The following is a 19,142-nucleotide window of genomic DNA, read 5'->3' as shown; positions in this document are numbered from 1 at the left end:
TGGCTCGTGGCACAGTGGCTGCTGCCTTTAGACTTGAAGTTGCCAGGTTCGAATCCCACCTCCTGCAGTAGCACCCTTGATCGAGGTATTTACCCTGAATTTACATAGTGAAATGACCCAGCTGTATAAATGGGTCAATCATTGCATGTGCCTTTGGAGAAAACCATCAGCTAAATGAATAAATGTATGTGTAATATTCACTACATGTTCATGGCATGTGTGTAGGATTGGAACAACAGGCAGCTGATGTAAGTGCAACACAAAGAGTGGATTGTGTCTGCTCCTGTAATGACTAAAATAAGCTCGGGGGGGAGAGCTAATTGGCTAATGTAGTTAAGAATGTTCCAATTGAGATAGATGGTCAATATGTTTCTCCTTGAACACTTAGACAGACAACAAATGATGGCTGTTAGCCTCCAGTTAGAGGAGCTCAGGAAGAAGCTGATTAGTTTTAATTAGTGGATTGGGCGACTCTCCTTTGCTCTCCTTGGCGTTATTGAAGGATGTTTATTGTTTTTTTCGTGCCAGACCACTTGGGTCTGTTCAGAGGCCTTCCTGCTGCTGCTCCTCCAATGTAGGATTTGGGGGGAAACGGTATTTGTAGGCAGCAGCCTTAAGCTGTTTGGAACTCGATATTAAACACCAGGGCCAGGAAGCAGGTAGTGGGAGGTCATACGTTTGAGACCGGCGGGGGTTTTATTGTCGTCGCCAAGGTCGCTCTGGCCCCGCCGCTTGCAGAGTGTTTCCCGGAAAGCTGTAAGGTTGTGCTGTGTGAACGTGAGAATTGCTGCCAGAGCGCAACACCCCCCCAGTGGAAAACAAAGGGACAGGAGGGATGACGGTACAGGTCTATGTGGCAGGAGCCCACAGTCACTAATATGTAAATCGCAAAGCCTTCCCTCTCTCTCACACACACACACACACACACACACACACACACACACACAAACACACACACACACACACACACACACGCGCACTCGCACACGCTCGGCCTTGTTTGGACCTCCACTGCTGGCATTCAGTGTAGATGCAGGGGGCCTGTTCGGTGCCCGTGCTGCGACTGGAGAAGGTCACCTGGCCACAGCGAGAGGGATTCTTGGCTTCATTTGTTCTGGAGCAGAGGTTTTTAACCTTCGTGGTCTTGGTGGTGGATGGGTTTCAGGAGCACCATGAAAAGCACAGGATTGCTTTTACAGTAACACTGCATTAAAAATAAGATAATAATAATAACAATGATAAAAATATTCCTCCGATATAACATTCGTTGACATAATCCTCCGCTATCCATCCGCTCGTCCGTCTGTCTGTCCATCCTGTGCTAATTAATCTACAGTGAAATATATCTAAGTACAGTTTTTTCTAAGAAAATTATTCTTGGGCATTTTTGTAGGAGGGGTCCTTTGCTTTAATCAGATTCTTAAAAGGGCCTTTGGAACCTCAGCTAGAGATTTATAGTCACCTGCAGAATTGTTAGGTGGTCCGCAGAGCGTGGCAGAGAATGTGCGCGATGCAAAGAGACAGCGATACCGTCATTAACAGCTCACCCCTGCCAACGGCTCCGGTGATGGGATGGCAACCCTTTTGTAACAACCACTGTCTTCAGGGTGCTATTACGCTGGCACCCTGCCATGGATGGGAACAGCTGTGAGCGGCTTCCTTCGTAGAGGGAGTTCACCCTGTGCTTCATCTCCTCCTCCACATTTACATAAATCTGGCGCTTTTCTCCAAAGTGACTCACAGCGTTAAATTACTTACACGTATTTACCCATTTGCACAACTGGGTCATCTATGTTGATGAAGACACTTATCCTGCATCAGGCAGGACTTGAACCTGCATCTTTTGGGTGGCAGGCAGCAGTACTAAACACTACGCCACCTGCTGCCCACTTTCACCTTCAGGCTCCACAAAAAGGTCACCAGACAAATACAGGGACCTTTTAAGAGGCCCGATTGTGTTATTTGTATGTTTATTAGCTGTTGGTTGGGCTTGGATCCCAGACTGCTTCTCATCAGGAGCTTTTCTTTCGACTCGGAGAAGCCCGTGCCAAACCAGCGTCTTTCTCCTGCACCTCTTTCCCTCGCAGAAGCACAAGCGTCTATTCACACCGGTACGTTACGCTTTTTCAGTGTCGGTTCGCGTTAAATGCGGAGGATCGGAGGGTCATGCAGCGCTGCGAATGTCACAATGCCGCTCCTCCCGAATCAGACCGACCCTAACCGTCGCTATGGTCACTGTGCACCCCTGCATGGTGTATCGCAGCTGCTGCTGCGTGATGCGTAACCCACGAGGCAGGAAAAGGTGTGAGCGTCGTGCCCATCCTCCCCGCCCCCACGACCTCGCCGCGTGGCCTCATTAGTGGTTCGGGTGTGTTTTTCGTGACGGCCGCTCACAGCGTCCTCCCTCCCTTCTCGCGCGCTGGACTAAATTAATGCCACATCTGTATGAATTCACGAGCTATCTGCCGCTGAGCATAATCTGTCATCCCCTGCACCCCCACCCGCCTTTACGGGCGCCCGCGATTCGTGCCATTAGCTGGTACGCGCTCGGAAACGTACTCCCTGGCACCTCCTTATCAGCTTTCGGACAAACAGAAGCAGAAAACGGAGCGACAACAACCGACGGAGAAACTTAATTGAAATCATCGCTGTCGTGGGATTGCTTTCGTCTGTTGCCGTACTCGTTTTTTCCTTTTTTCTTTCTTTTTCTTTTTTTTTTTTTTTTAATTCAGACAGAGCTCTCACCAGCTGCCACGGCGGCCAGGAGCCCGCAGTAGCTGTTGGTATTCGGCTCGCGCCGCAGGCCCTCTCCCCGCATGCAGATGGAAGACGTGTCACCGCCTGTCATTTCTCCATGCGGCCGAATGCAAACTGACTGCCGATCCCCGGCTTTCGTTGCGGAAAGGTTAAAATATGTAGGACCTGCTTTCACTTATTTATTTAGTCGCGTCTGGGCCCCTCCAAGGTTTGGTATGCCTCGTACGCAGCTGTCTTCCAACACAGGACCTTCTTCTTATTGTCATTAGTGATTATGTGAAGAAGTCTGGAGCAGTGCAGGCTTTGCGTTCACTCTATGGCGAGACCACATGGAGCTTTTATGTGCGGAACAGAGCGGGGACCTGTGAAGAGGCGTACATGACGTGAGGATCATTGTACAGTACGCGGAAGCTGAAGCTGGCATAATTTTGACAGGAATTCCATCAGAAAAAATAAAATAATGTTGGTGCTCCCAGGTTCACGTTATGAAATGTTAAACAGTCCACTTGTATTTTAAACAACCAGCCAGTGTTTACAGTGGTGTGAAAAAAAGTATGTTCCCCTTTACAATTTCCTCTAAAAGTAGTTTAAAGTGGAGAAAATTGGAAAGTGACAAATAGTTTTTCACAGCACTGTAGCTCTCGTGTGCTTTTTTTTTTTTTTTTTAAACTCTCAGAGGATGTGACACTTCAATGTGTCCTGAGGGCTCACCACTGGCCTCTAGGAGGCGCCGTTCTAAGGTGATGTTTGTACCCATCGCCCCCGGTGTTGACGATCCATTTGCACACCTCCCGTGCTGTTGACCGATTTGTTATGTTGGATTACTGGGAAACGGACACCTTAAAATCTGCATGGAGAACATCCTTGATTTTGAGTGAATGTCGCCATGACAACCGTCAAATAGCACGGGAAGATGAGAATAACACACAAATGGCCTGGAGTGGCACTTCCACATGCGGCGGAATGCTGGCCCGAACGCTGTGCCCTTTGCGACTGAAATGGCAGAGAGCAGTCGACAGTGGGCACAGAGAACGGCGCGGTCGGCCATCCACGGGGTGCTCTCGAACCTCTGGGTCGAGGCCGACATGTTTGAGAAACCTTTGTCGGTGCCCTGGTACGAGCACGCGCCCGGAGTCCTATGCTGTCCTGGGAACTCACCCGACGCTGGTGCGCGCTGGGACCCGGCTGGCACGCACCCTCCACGCGACATCCTCCCACAAGTGTGTCCCCAGGCTCATTTGCATATTCACAGATATGTGGCCCGCGGTCCAGTGGCGGAAAGGACAGCGCTCTGCGAATGCAAATGTAACACTATCCAGAGTTCACACACGTGCTGACTGTTGGCTGGGAAACGCACACGAAAGCCGCGAGACACACGGCGCTGGATTCTTTGCCTCTTTGTATGGCACATGTACATAAAGTCAGTCCCAGCTTCATGGGTGAATTTAATGCGTTTCCCTGTCTCGTTTACAGATGCAGATCTATATGTACAACTCGGATGACTTCGAAAGCATCAGCGCTGCGATTAACGAGAGACGGACAATCGCGGCCATGGCGGTATTCTTCCAGGTGAGGTTTGCTTTCTTTTTTTTTTTTTTTTTTTTTAAACTTTTATGTTGGTCTTCTTGAACCTGTAAAATCTGCCTTCGCAAAAGGGAAATGTAAAAGTATGGCTCAATACATTAACTCAGTATACAGACATTGCAGACGGACATAAAACTCTATATAAATATGTGAAGAAGTGCCGTGAATCCAGTTTGAAGGGGAGATGTGTTGGCGTGTGGCACGGGTTGTTACCAGGGGCCTTTTCTTTTGGACCATTAAACCCAAAGAAGGTGGGGTAAAACTGCTGCCAACCCAGTCGTTCCAGCCTGGCAGGATTAAAAGTTCATTCTGTGGTATTGATTGTGCAGTAAGTGAGCTTTTACTTGCACCATTAGCTCTCTTTTAAGACTTTGTCTTCCCCATTTCGCGGATCCTCGTCGGCCGAGCCCCTGCCCGCAGACAGTTAACGTTAACGGCTCTTCCTCCGGACTCGTCCGAAGGGCTCCCTGCTTCTAGCGCATGATGGATAACGGTGATGTGGGAAACTCCCAGCACATCGCCACTGAATCCACCAGGGTGCGGGAGCTCTAGGGGAAACCAAATTTGAATTTGAGAGCCCCGTTCATTTCCACACTGCAAGTCACCGCTGTACGGTCCCGAGTTTCTTACACATTGACAAGATTATAGATGCAGTACATAGTGTTCCCTCACATTCCAAATAATTCAGTAGTTACCATAACGCAACATAACAAGGCAGTTTCCCTGCATTAGTTACTTATTAATTACTGTATAATGTTTTAAGGCTGTTACATGTAGCCTTACGTAGCTGTGATATACCGTACACTTAATCACTTACAAACTACATGTGTGACGCTCAGTGTATTAACTGAAACTTCAATGCAAAAACAAAAAACAAAGCAGAGCAGCCAAGACCAAAGAAATCAATGAAAACAATGTGAATGAGCGGACGGTCAACGGACAAGCGGACATGGCCCGGACAGTCCAAACGGGGTCGTGATCGCGGGCCGAAGGAGGGTGAGAACCGAACGCATCGCGAGACAAAGTGTAGCTGGGACGAGTGAGACGTTTGTAACCTGAATGGGTGTATCGTGGGACGGGTGACAGACTGCAGCACGTGAACATGTAGGCCCCGTTTCCTGGGTGTTTCATCTGACTCTGAGGTTTCTGGCAGCACCTCAGATCCATAACTGTCCGCAAAACAATCTTGCAGCCCTCACTTTATTTACATTCTGTCATTTATTACAGCATATTCGGTACATGGTGTGTTGCAGCTGTTCTTTTCCTCTTGACAGGGCTTATAGCGTTTTCTGCTTGTCGCCACTGCAGGCAGTAGTTACATCGCACGTAATTTGTACTTAACTTGTCAGGAGTTCATGTCACGAGCATCATTAATATTCGCTTCGGAAGAACCACAAACCGGAAACTTTGCCCGTGAGGAGTGTCAAAGCCTTCGCTGAAGACTAAATAGGATTAGCGGTGTAAAGCGGGAAACTTGGAGAACCCGAGACGCAGCCACGATGCTCCCATCCCAGGGCGTCAGCCAGCTCAGTGTCAGGGTTATCACAGGTAGAGTAAATCTTTACCACACACCAGTGTCATTGACAGAGATCACTGGTTTTAAAGGACTAATGAGTTCAAAGAAAACATGGCCCTCTGACAGTCAGGGTCTTGATGTTGAGAAACAATGATTGAATCTGAAACGTTAAAACATCAAGATGGCATTTGACTGTTTCATATTTCCATAATTATCCATGTATGACTCATGGATATATTGTGGTACACAAGGATCACATCAATTCCTTATTGCGGTGCCTTTTCTCTCCTCCATTCTGTGTAAATGCTGTCAGTGGTGAATGTTAACGCAAGATACACAACCCACTTTTCTGACCTTTTCTGACCTTTTTGGGGTCAGACATCAGTGAACGCACACGTCCACACTGGTACACAGCCAGCGCCGCCAACATCTGAGCTACATAACACTGCATAAAAAGACAAGGGAGCTTACACAGATCACACAAGGCTGCCCGCAATCAGCACACACACACACACACACACACACACACACACACACACAGGCAACGGAGGGTATCTACTCAGAATGGCCCTGTCTGTCAAGACCAGACAGCTGGAATGAGACTCAATAGTCAACGTCCTCCGAGAGCCATTATCCCGGTGAAGTTCAAGAGAGAGGCCTCAGCCTTCACAGATAACCTCAGTACTGTTCATGCCTTTGTAGCCGGTCACGGACTCTCAGCCGTAGCCTTAATTTTATACCTGGTCACACATACTTGGCTGGCTCGTTTCTACAGCAGCAGACCAAAACCAGACCAGTGCTGTTTTAACTAACAATCGGTCCCCGAGACACCGGTGAACTTGGGTTAACAGATGACATGGTGGTTCGAGCCACTGAGACTGGACCCAAAAGATCCAGTTGTGCTGAAAACTGCCCTTCTACATAACGGAAGATCCTGGACAAAATGAGAGAAGTAAAAGAAAGGCTTCAGATGAAGGGCACAGATTGTGGATTATGTAGGTGTGTCTACATAAAGTCCATGTGAGTTCCTTTGGAGGACAGCACCATCCAGAAGAAGAGGTGTAAAATTCTTGAAATAAGAGTTCCATACTGAAGAAATGTATTTTTTTAAATATATATTGTCATTCATCATCAATAATCACTTGTCCAATGCAGAGTACACCAGTTTGTCCGGTTTATCGCAGTACAGTCACACTGGAGCACATGGAGGAAACCCACGCAAACACAGAGAGAACATGCAAACCACGCAAACTGAACTGGGTTCTATATCAGTGTGGATGAGAGGACGGCCCGAGGTTCACGCAGCACCGTGGGCCAAATGCCAATCCTTCCCCGTATCCTACATCCTCAGAGCGCCGTCGGGCTGCCGTGCGCGGCGAGGAGCCCGCTGCTCATTCCGCATTACGGGGCTCTTTCTGTCTGCCCGCCCGCCTCGCTCTGATTGAAAGGGACTCTGCCATTATCCTCTCATTAGTTCCCTTTTCACTCCACCGGTGCCCCACTTTGCCGCAAGTTCACCGCAGATCCGAGGGAACACCAGTCTACACGCCTCCTGAAAGGCGTGTGTTTTCTCTCGGATACGTCACATTGTCCGACTCGAAATAATATTCAGATCCCTCAGAGTAGCAGCCATGTATGTGCCCATTTTCAAATGATGGGCTTTTTTTTTCGTTTTAGACTCCATTAGATTCCATTGTAGCTTTGAGGTGCTCAGCAAAACTGTCGCTTCTTGTTTTAACACACTCTTTTTATTAGGCTTTTTTCTCTTTTTATTGTCATTATTGTCTTTCAAGTGTGGAAGAACAGTATATTTCCAGCAGTAGACAGTGAAATGATGGTAGATGACATCAAAATGTTCAGTCAATTAGTTTTTCCCACTTTAACATGCAGTAGTAGTAGCTGTGCAGTACACATCGATTTGTTTCTGCCAGTTTCTTGTGTTTGTTAGCAAGTCGGCTGAACAGACTAACTGATCGAAAGATGATTCTTCCACAACCCTCTATGGTTGTTCTTCACTCTTCCAATTAGAGTAGAATTTCAGTAAATCCCTTAAGGGTATTCGGTTCTTGTCCTTCAATAAATGTATGTTTTCTTTCATCTTTTATCGATACTTGGGTTGGGCATTCACACGGCTCCCCTCTCCACTTATTGCTTTGGACTTCAACGGATTCACCTGCAGTAGACTAACGTGCACATTAAAACATTCAGAGATCACAGCAATATATGTAGGGATCAACTACGGAATTTTTTTTTTTTTTTTTGCCAACATCTACAACTGTTTGTCCCGAGCGGGGTCGCAGCAAGCCGGAGCCTATCCCGGCAACGCAAGGCCGAAGGGGGAGGGGGGAGACCCTGGACGTGACACCAGTCCGCCGCAAGGCACCCCGAGCGGGACTCGCACCCCGAACGTACCACCCAGCGGGCACAGGCCAACCCGCTTCGCCACGGCACCCCGTGGAGCAATGACACGTTTTCTTTAATATTTTCCAGAAATTTCACATACGTGGTTTTCCATCGAAACACTTCATTTGATAACATCACACGGTACTAATTTGTTGTAACTGTCATCTTATACTGAAGTCCTTTCTAAATATTTCACAAATTATTGCTCAGTCATCTATTGTGGCACTGTTTGAAATGTAATGGCTGGCACAAGCATCAAAAATAGATGATAGATTTTATTTTTTTTTGAGATGAGTGTGTTTTTTTTTGTTCTTAAGTGCCAGTGATGGACTAAGTTGAGTTCGCTCCATTACCGGAAAGTCCTCAGAAACTTTGTGATTTATTGGGAAATTTATTTGTCAGCAAATCCACAGGCCACCCCACTGCATAACATTCTGCTGCAAAGAGTAATGACTTAGCTTTTACTGTCTTGGTAGTATTGAGTCATTTACTGCCAGCCCTTCAGCTTTAGCACACGTAAGCTTTTCTCATCGATACTTCACGACACGCAGGGTTATGTAAAAGAGGTTTTTCTCAATAACAATGTAAAACACTGGATTTACATTGCTAGACTTGAAAAGATGGAAGAAATGGAAGGCGCCATCGCCAAAGCAATTGGGAAGTATGTACCTCGCTTTCACAAATGGCTATTGTTCACTGGAACCCTCTTGTGCTCACGCTCCCTATTTTTACTGTGAAAAGATGCTCTGTTACAGCTATAAATATGTATGTAGGGATGACACGGTCATTCTTTACTTTCCAGCGACGCTGAAATGGGGACCCAGGTGTTCTTGACGTCCGCTCCCAGCGCGACGTTGAAGGAGCGCACCTCAGTTCGTCCGCCTCGGCGTCTCTCTCGCATCCCGTTTACTGCAATTAGTGTTGCTTCGCGAGCGGCGCTTCGCAATCTCTAAGGTCGCAGAATGGCGTCGAGAACTCTTCTTTCAGTTCCTCAATTAATTAGAGTTAAAATGTTCCGTCCTCTGGGGAACGGGGAGAAGAAAACGTAGGTAAAAATACGGGAACGGGCAGAAAGCTCGTAGTAACATGATAAGTAGGTTGCCGTTCTCTGGATCTCTGGTCCTGGATGGGAAATCGTCTGGGGGTCGCCGTAGCAACGTACGAGTCGGCGAGGGAGCTGCGGAAGTGGCCCCTGCAGAGGTTCGGCAGAGGTGGACTTTAAAAGACTAACATTAATAATGAAAGTCTTAACTCCCAAGCGACCCTTTTCTACCCCGACCCAGGCTGTCCTGGGGTAGGCAGATCTGGCACACGGCTGCTAAATTAAACCCCCTGCTGATTCAGTCCTCGCGTCTGTGGAGACTTTCTGCTCGACACGGCGCTGCCGCTTTGTCCTCGGAGCCCCCGCCTCGCTGAACCGCCCCCTTCCAAATCAACTTGTACATCACCGCCCAAACTTTGCCCACTATAAATTTGTTCGGGTGGCTGCTGCCTGTTCTATCAATCAGGTCGTCTAGGGGCAGCGGCGGAATAACAGTTGCTGTCTCTCATATAGCGGGCTTTAATTCATCTCCTGCAGAAAGGCATCCATTTTTTTGGCCCCGCTCTATCAAGCCATTCCGTCAGCCTTAATGAAAAGCCATCCCGTGGCCTTAGCACATGGTAAGGCAGTGATTGTGGATGGGCGGGCTGCGTGTGTGTGTGTGTGTGTGTGTGTGTGCGTGCGTGCACGTGCCAGGGAGATGAAAAAGCAGAAAGCATCAGCCTCTCTCTGCTGTTGATTATCACCTTTTCATCAATCGTCGGCTCCGCACAATAACCGGGAGGCCTGGTGTGTGACGGGGGAGCTTTTCAAAGGCCTGTGGAAGTGGGGAAATTTACCACAAAGCACTCATTGTGTCACAGGAAGGAACAGCCCAGGTGGCGTGGGGGGCTGCGGGGAAGGCGGTGCTCTTGAAAGTGTGCGACCGCTTCGCTTTGCGGACCCGGGGCTCCCCAAGGCCCCGTCCCCAGCGCTCTAACCCCCCCCCCAAAGTCGAAAGTTGCAAGGAGCGCTGGCCTTGCTCCCAGGAGGCCTCCAGTCAGAAGCATCCCAGAGCGCAGAACTGCAAGGCCCAGCAGAACTGTGTGATGTGACCAGAGGCAGGAAGACCTCTTTTTACTTGCCGTAATTATCTCCTCGCTGCGTGCATCATGGGAATTTAGCGTGTTTTTTAAGTCATACGAAGAAGATGCTTTGCAGACATTATCACAGTCCCTAACCTTCGGAAGGAAATGAACAAGGAGAATTTTAACCTTCTTTTAATGCCACCATTCTGCGAGCGAACAAGGTCTAGAATAGAAACGTAAATCTGGGTCATCACCGTACATAATCCTCACTCAGTGTCCTTCATTTGAAGCCTTTCTTTTACTTTTGTCATTTCGTCCAGGATCTCATTATTTCGAGAATCTTATGTTCGTTGCCATTCAGGCTGTCATGGAATACAACTTTTTGCACATTAAAATTTGAGAAAATTGCAGATGATTTTCAGTTCCCTCTGGACGACTGTCTCCCACCCCCCATAAAGCACTCTGATGGTAACTTGTCTGTAAACGAAACGGAGTGATGAGCGAGTCTGATTGGCCGGTTTTACCTGTCAGAGAAGAATGGAGACAGCAGAGACCATTCCAAACAAGCTGTCCAGCCACAGCACTGATTGCTGTAATTTCAAGTCTATTTTTACAGGGAAAGACAGGTGTGTGTTTAGTTTCATTTGTGTGTGTGTGTGTGTGTGTACGAATGTAGCCTTATCCTCCCTGCCCTACCTGATTCACCCCTTTCTTTCATCTCTCTGTTATTTTCACTTCTATTTACATAGAGATATTCATAATCCCCCTCTGCCCCCATCATCACCTACTCAGCCCCCCATCTCAACATCTCAGGCCACCACTCAATGTGGTGAATGAGTGAGGCCTGTTCTCACTTTGATCATAGCTACTGTACCGGTGCCAGTGGGTTTGCAGATCCCCACCCGGTGTTCTGAGACCACAGTAAGTGGACTGTGTCTTTCACTGGCACCCTTTTTCCGCAGGGTGGCTGTAGGGAACATGGTGTGTAAATTGGGCAATGGTGGACCCAGGCACGTGCCCACCAGTTGGGTCCGCCGCATGGCAAGGCGACCTGGTGGTGTGTCGCTCATGAATTGCAGATTCACTCGACTTTTTTCTAACGTGTGCTCCACCGGTTAAATGGTCACAACTCGATAAACAGTGCACTTTTATGAGATGAACAGATGCAAAGGAGGCACTGTCTCCCTGAGTTTTGAGCACCCTTAACGCAGCCACTTCAGATGCCCCTGTGGTCATCTTACCATTACAGGAGATGCTTTTATTTGTCCTCTCGAGTGTTTCTTCAGGTCCCGTCTTTACAGCGGCATCGCTCGGTGTGAACCCTCTGGCCTGGTGCGGCTCTGAGCGCACAAGCATCTGGCACATTAAAACGGTGTCACGTTTTTTGGTGTTGAAGCCGATGCTGAGCGCTGTCTGCCGTCACCCCCACCGCAGGTTGGCCTGAAGGATAACCCCGCTGTGGATCCCATCATCCACGGGCTGAGAGGCGTGGTTCATCACGGTAAGTGAGGCGCTGCACTTTCATCCCTCATTGAAGTAACAGAACAAATCGTACCGTGTCTGAGCAGAATTCATTACCGCCGAACAACAGAAACCGCGACGCAGAACACAGATGAATGTTTGACTTCAGTCATTGAAGCACAGACTCGACTGAAACATCAGCGAGGAGTTCACGTCGCGGTGTGACGGATACAGGTGTGAGCACCACGGATAATGGAGGAAGCCATTGAGCTCCTGACAGGGGCACCGCTGGAAGTGGTGGTTAGACTGTCGCTGTTACTGGTAACTTAGTAGTCAGAGCCAGAGCCTCGCAATCGAAAAATCAGGTTTGAATCCCCAGCTCTTGCTGTAATGGTCAAGGTACTTACCCTGAATTGCACCAGTAAAATGACCCATCTGTATAATGGGGTAAGTTAATGTCAGTGGATTATTGTACAAACCAAACATTGTAGGTTGCTTTGAATACAGGTGTCAGATGAATAATCATAATAATAATAATAATAATAATACATAGTGATAGTAGTGGCGGTGGCATGGTGGTGCAACGGATAGAATGGGATCCTGCTCTTGGGATCTGCGTTCGGACATGGGTTCAGATCTGGTACAGTCAGTGTATGAAGTTTGTATGTTCTCTCCCTGTGCACAGGGGTTTGTTCCAGGTGCTCCGCTTTCTTCCCGCAGCCCAAAGATGTGTATAAGGTGAATTGGTGACTCTGAATTGGCTGCAGTGGGTGTATGTGTGAGTGGATGAGTGTGTGTGAAATTACTCTGTTGTGTAGATGGGAAGATAACTGTAAGCAGCTTAGTGTAGCTGTAAGTTGAACTGGGCAAATGTATCAGCTGATGACAAATGATTAATAATAAGACTGACAATAAAAATTATTATTATAATAACGCAAGTAAAAGGAATAAGAAATACCGTCATCATTAGTAGCAGTAGGGGTAGAATTGTTATTTTTAAAATTGTCTCCAGGACTCTCAGATAAATATATGATATAAATGTGGGGAAAATGAACTGAGCTCAGTGGACGTGTTAATGGTAGGGGGAAGTAACTGCGCCGCTGTATTTTTAGCAGATGAACTCCAGTTTCCACAGAGGGTGAGCGTGACGTTTTTATGTTTCCTTCCGAAGGTAGTTTCCTTCCCATCTCCATGGGGGCAAAGCAGAGGAAGCTGTTGAGTTCCTCTCCTTCCCAAAAGTTAATTTGCTCACAGTCGGAGCGCTCGTTCTCGTCCTTGCGACGGGTCGCCCTCCTTTTCGGTGCTCCCAGCCGCCCTCGCCACCCACGTAGGGTGAAGAAAACGGAGAGCCGATTCTCAGCATGGGGGACGGAGGCTAAGCGTGAGAAGCACAGCGCGATGAAGGCCGAAGTGGTCGCAGCAGAAAGGAAGCTTGCAGGGGGGTCCCTTTGATTGCAGGCGACAGTGTGTGGGGGAACGCTGCGAGGATCGCTTCCCCTCGTTTTGATGAGTCGGCGTCGTCTTGAGGATGATGGCTCCTAACTAGCTGGGTTTTCCAGGCCCTGTTCCTTCGACATGAACTCTCAAGGCACCGAAAAAGGAGACAAACGAACGAAAAGAGGAGCCAAGAGCCTTTCCGCTCTACAATAAAACATTATTCTCGACTGCATTATTCTCAGTCTGTCAAAGCTGCCCTCTCTTTACATGTGTTAAAGTAACACTCAGCGATGTCCAGTTTGAGTCACGCTGCCCAGGCGCTTCGACTTACGCATCTTCTACATACCCGTCTGTGTGTGTGACTTTTCTTAAAGAAAATTCTGAAGTTATTAATTAACTTACACCTTTTTTCCAAGGTGACATGCAGAGCTAGGTTCGTACACTAATCTGCTTACAATGATTTTCCCATGTCCACTGTAGCAATTCAGGATAAGTGCCTTGATCAAGGGTACTGCAGCTGGAGTGGGATGCAAACCCGGATCCATTAATTGCAAAGCAATGGCTTTGACCACTAAAGCAACTAACCATCACTGTTGCCTATACCTGTACCCCAGCTCTAACCATTGTGCCACGTACTGGTCCTGTTCAAAATAATAGCAGTAATTTTAAAGCGCAACAGTAATTTTACACTGGATTTTTCACTCCAACTCGAACTCTTTCAATAGGAGGAAGGTATGTTTTGTCATCATTATAAGTTCAGCATGCACAGTTACAGCTCAGATTATTTCAAGAGCAGGTATATCAGTGTGGACAGGTCCCTTAGTAAAATGAATGATTAATTAATTCATTAATTCTTCCAGCAGTACTGCAGATCCTCCAACATCTGCTGCTGCTGCTGCGTCTAATGATGATGGAAATGATGGGTCATAATAATGGCCTCAGTTGTCCTGAATAGAGACACAGGGAGTCCCTGGGTACGTGGGGCGAGCTCCAAACCCTCTGCATCGGGGTCGCAACATCGGCGCCCGTGTGAGGGGTGTGGCCGACGGCCTTGTGCTCTTCTTGCGTTCCTCACCATCCCGACATTCTGCGGCGCTCGTGTCTGGCCCAGTCGAGCATGGTGAGGAGGAAGGCGCCGGGATTCATTTCCGTGGGCCAAAATTAACTACAAATGCGCTCCTTAAAAAAAGTGACAAGAGCCAAGAAAAAATGGCTCTTGATTCTGTGTTGCTTCTCTTCAGAGGATTAAAGAGAATGGTGCTACATTAGTGTACCCTGGAGGTTTTAACACACAGGGACCTGTGTTGCCACCACAGTAAAAGGGATTCTCTCCCCTGTAAGTAATCATCCATTCAGTGCTTAAGATATTTGCCCTTAATATTTAATTATACATGAAAGCTGAGAAGAAATCGCCTAATTAGACGTTCCAAACGCAGCATGATACACTGATGTGTGTACACACCAGCTTGGTCTGTGTGTTTGCCCTGGGAGATTTTATACACACTTTGACTAGCCATGAAACAGTGTGTGTTAAATCTGATATTTTATTTACCACCAAGAAATCTATGGTATATTTTTGTGACATTGAAATAAGAAAAAACACAGTGTACGTAGGACATTATTCTTATAAACTGCTTTGAAATACCGTCAAAATATTTCATGTACATTTTGACCTCTCCTTTCACTATTAATAATGTTTGTTTAAAGGTATTTGCTGAAATACTATGCAGTGTGTACTATTGTTATTTTTATCGTAACCAAAGCAGATCCTAACACACCTCACGTGGTCATAATATCTTATGCTTCGCCAGTTTATACAAGTGAATATTTATAGAAGCGTTTCATGTTAATTAATACTAAGACTGTTACAAAAATTGTTTTTGTTTTTTTTCTCGAGCCCACAGTTGTTCTGTTTACTGACCATCATATCTTTCTAATAACTGCAGTTATGAATGAACTTTAACCTCTGCACTGCGGAGCAGGTATATATTCGTGTTCGGTATTTCCATTGGCTTAATGAACTGTTGTGCACATTGTTTGTTTTCTTTGCGAAAACCTTTTAGCGAATTTCGGCTTTTCTGCGGACTGTGGAATGACGCGACTCGTTCGGTCTTCCCAGCCACTGTGCCCTCTAATAAGCCCCAGCAGCACGGCTCCGATTGGCAGCTCTATTTAAAAAGCATAAATTGCATAATTACGAGGTACAGCACAATGGCCAACTGATCATATGACAGCAATTACTTCTGTATTTTTATTTTCTGTCAGCATATTCAGTATGTAATTCCGCTGACTTTAAATCAGATGCCGCTTCAAAGTCCTTTTTAATGTACTCTTTTTATCCTTCTGAATAAGACTCGCAGCTTAGTTATGTATTGAAAATGTGGGTCACTCATTTCTGTGGCTCCTCTGCTGCGTTTTTTAATGCCGCTGACGTTATCCTGATTGCTGGCGAAATGAAGAAATCTGTATTATCATCAGTGATTCATATTGACGTTTTGTTCCCCGGAATATCTATCGCGGATCTGCGAGGAATGCTCTTATGTTACTGTCTGCGGGGATTATCTGCTCCAGAAATAAGAAATTTTGAGCTGCTCAAAATGTATCGTTTTTAGGGTGATTTTTATTTATTTCCAGGCCAGGCTGCTGTTTATATGTGATACACGAGTGCTGCGGGCTACATGTAGGCCATCGTGGTGGGGCTCATGGCGTGAACACCACCAACACTTTGTCATATACACAAGTGGAACAGCCTGCCATTGCAGGAGACACACTGGCAAGGCTAAAGGCCATGACCAACCTTCTCACCAAGACTAATACTGAGGCTGGACTTGGTGAGCTATGAAGCTCGAGGTAAACAAAGGTAAACAAAGGTCCCATGTATTGCTGCTCCAAGAGAAGAAATGCTTCACCCTGCACTCTTGTCTTGGTTTACGCAAAGATAGATTTAGTACTTCCAGTCAAATTATGGTAAATATATACATATATATTAATTACAGGATTGAATTTTTGGCTAAAGAGCACACTGACTTCTCCAATTTCAAACTTTTGACCTGCGCATTTTTGAGGTTCCAAACTGTTTCCAGTTTACTTACACACACACTGTCTGAAACCACTTGTCCCAAGCGATTGTATCTTCTTCACTTAACTATTTTCTAAAATTTCTGTCTGTGGTGATGCAAACACAACCCCTTATTTACCTGCCCAGCCAGTAGATGGAAGTAAATTACACCCGAGAAGAAGAGGAGTATGGAACAGCCTTAGTTCAACTCACTTTCACAGTGTTTACAGTTCACGTCCGGTGATCTTGAGTGTTGGTGATCATTAACAAGAAGACAAATGTCACACATTTATGGGATGAATCAGTAAACAACTGGCAATGATTAGAAGTTTTTGGAAACATTTTTTTCTGTCATTCTGACCATTTTAAAGATTTTTGTTTCAATTTTAATGTAGCTCAAAGTTAATATTTAAATATAAAAGTTTCATTATAAAAGCTTTTATAAAAGTGTTTTTTTCAATTTATTAAGGCTATATCTGTGATTTTAATGGAACTCCAACTGTAAGTTGAAAGACATTTGCATTGTTAAGCTTCAGTGTTGAAAGTGACTTTTTATTTATGAAGAAATCAAGTGGGGAACAGGGTTCCGATCCCAGTTATGTAAAAAAGGTGAGGAGCCAGTGTGCAGCTGTTGGTTTGTCCTAGAGAAAGGTGGGCAGCTCTCTCACCTCAGTTGTCAGGTAAACAAATAAATAATGATGCTGCGGTATGTAGTTGATGTATGCATGGGAGAGTATTTTTTTAGAGGGACGTCTCGTAGTGAATACGATGTCTGTCCTCTCCTGCAGAGAAGGAGACATCTCTGGAACCCTTTGTCCTGAGGGACCTGCTGCCCTCGTCGCTGGGGAGCTACTATCGCTACACGGGCTCCCTCACCACGCCGCCCTGCAGCAAGGTGGTTGAGTGGATCGTCTTCAGCCGCCCCGTGTTCCTGTCCTATCAGCAGGTGAGGCGCACCCAGTGTGGTCCCATCTGACCGTAATACACACAAACGCACACACACACATATCTACTGATCACAATGGTGACTTTAAACTGCCTCCCACTCTAATGAAATAAATGACTCAAACCTCCACCCCAATAAAGCTCAAGTACATTAGTTGCTTGTAAAGCTAAACTTTTGGCACTTTTTTTTTTAAAAAAAAAAAGCCAAACTGATACGGTTACCTAGCAGAGACATCCTGACAAAGTCTATTTTTCACAGTTACTGTCCTTGTGGGCTACATTTCCAGCTAAAACATCCCCAGATGGTTAAGAAAACTTTCAATAGAGTACAGTATATTCTTATATAGCGCTCTGTCCTGAAGACAGGCTCTCATGCACAAGGTTACGGAAAACAAATTACCAAGCATCACATAGAACACACGTCTGCAAGATACATTATATATGAAAGTAAATAGAACAACTAGGATAATATAGAGCAAACAGTGACGTATGCAAAAAATACTTCAGTTAATAAAAGAAACAATCAGGTACTTTATTTTGATGAAGCGAAGGTGAAGTGATGATGAAAACATGCATGCACACACACCACCAGTTCAGCAGAGCTTGTTAGCGTTTCTCTGAATGTGAGATGGGATATAGGCTTGTGTGTCCAACACGATGGCACTTAACGGGAGAGGAAATGGATATTCATCGTTAGCAACAGCCGCCAATATGAGGTTAACAAAGAGGTGAGGCGCAGGACATACTTGGCAGTTAGAGCGCACATAAATGAGTTTACACCGCATGTGGGAAGGATGCCAGACTTAAATGCAGTGTTCAGTTTACCTTGGAGGCTGGAAATGGCCATGGGGTGCCTGCCAGCTTGGTGGCGCTGAAGGAAATGTCGAGGCTTCACCAGCCGAGAGAGGATTGTCAGAGCGGCCGATGCTCTTATATTTACTACAGTTACTTACCCATTTATAGAGTAAGGTAATTTTTACTGCAGCAATTTAGAGGAAGTTCCTTAGTCATGGGTGCTACAGCAGAAGGTAGGACTTGAACCTGTAACCTTGAGATCTAAAGGCAGCAACTCAGTGCACAACGTTATCAGCTGCCCTGCTTATGATCATCATTGGGATGTTTGATCCGAGCCCTTGGTCTAGCGCTCAGGCTTCTCTGTTTTGCGTACATCAATACAGTGGGGACAGTTCCGTTTTTTCGGTCATGTTATGTACTTTTATGTGCTTCTACAAGGGATCTGTGTGGGCACATGTGCTCACTCTCTCATTTACTGTACATTTATTCGTTCAGCAGGTGCTTTTCTCCAAAGTTATTAACCACTATTTAGTTGACACCTTCATCCAAGGTGACTTAGCGTGTTATACACACTACATGAAATTCCTTACAAGTATTCACTCCCTCTAGTTCTTATGGCAAAGCTGTGTAACCCACACATTCATTCACTTGTACACACTACGGGCAAATTAGGTCACCAGTTCATCGGAAACACATCACTGGACTGTGTGAGGAAACCAGAGTACTCAGAGTTAACTCGTGAAGCCACCTGTCGTGCCACCCCTGCCCTCATAGTGCACATTCTCATACACACACTCCCATGCTACAGCTCGTCAGTTCACTGAAAGACACAGACTTATAACTGGATGTGTGTTAGTTCAGGTCCCAGTAGGATCCCTGTACCCATGACCTGAATTGCCGTATTAAGGCACCTAGCCATACAAATATCTAACATTTCAAAGTGCTTAAGTAGTGAATAAGTACAAATTTTTCAAAGTACTTGAAGAGGTATTCAAATTATTTGAAGAGGTAAATGTAACCGCAGCAGGTAAAATATAAACATACTGTATTCAGTGAACAAACGGAATAAATCTACCA

The 19,142-nt window shown here is 46.2% G+C and overlaps 1 protein-coding gene across 2 annotated transcripts in view; it reads left to right on the top strand.

The window, feature by feature from the left end:
• The window catches only part of LOC108923360 (receptor-type tyrosine-protein phosphatase gamma-like), a 209,330-nt gene that overhangs the window by 140,356 nt on the left and 49,832 nt on the right, over positions 1-19,142 (top strand). For both annotated transcript variants that reach the window (XM_029247989.1, XM_029247988.1), the window contains exons 5-7: positions 4,231-4,326; positions 11,804-11,870; positions 17,114-17,271. In XM_029247989.1, the coding sequence (XP_029103822.1) occupies positions 4,231-4,326; positions 11,804-11,870; positions 17,114-17,271 (321 nt within the window). The remainder of the gene's footprint in view (positions 1-4,230; positions 4,327-11,803; positions 11,871-17,113; positions 17,272-19,142) is intronic.

Source organism: Scleropages formosus, chromosome 22 (assembly GCF_900964775.1).
Source record: "Scleropages formosus chromosome 22, fSclFor1.1, whole genome shotgun sequence".
NCBI classification, from domain to species: Eukaryota; Metazoa; Chordata; class Actinopteri; order Osteoglossiformes; family Osteoglossidae; genus Scleropages; species Scleropages formosus.
This window is presented reverse-complemented; position numbering and strand designations above follow the sequence as displayed.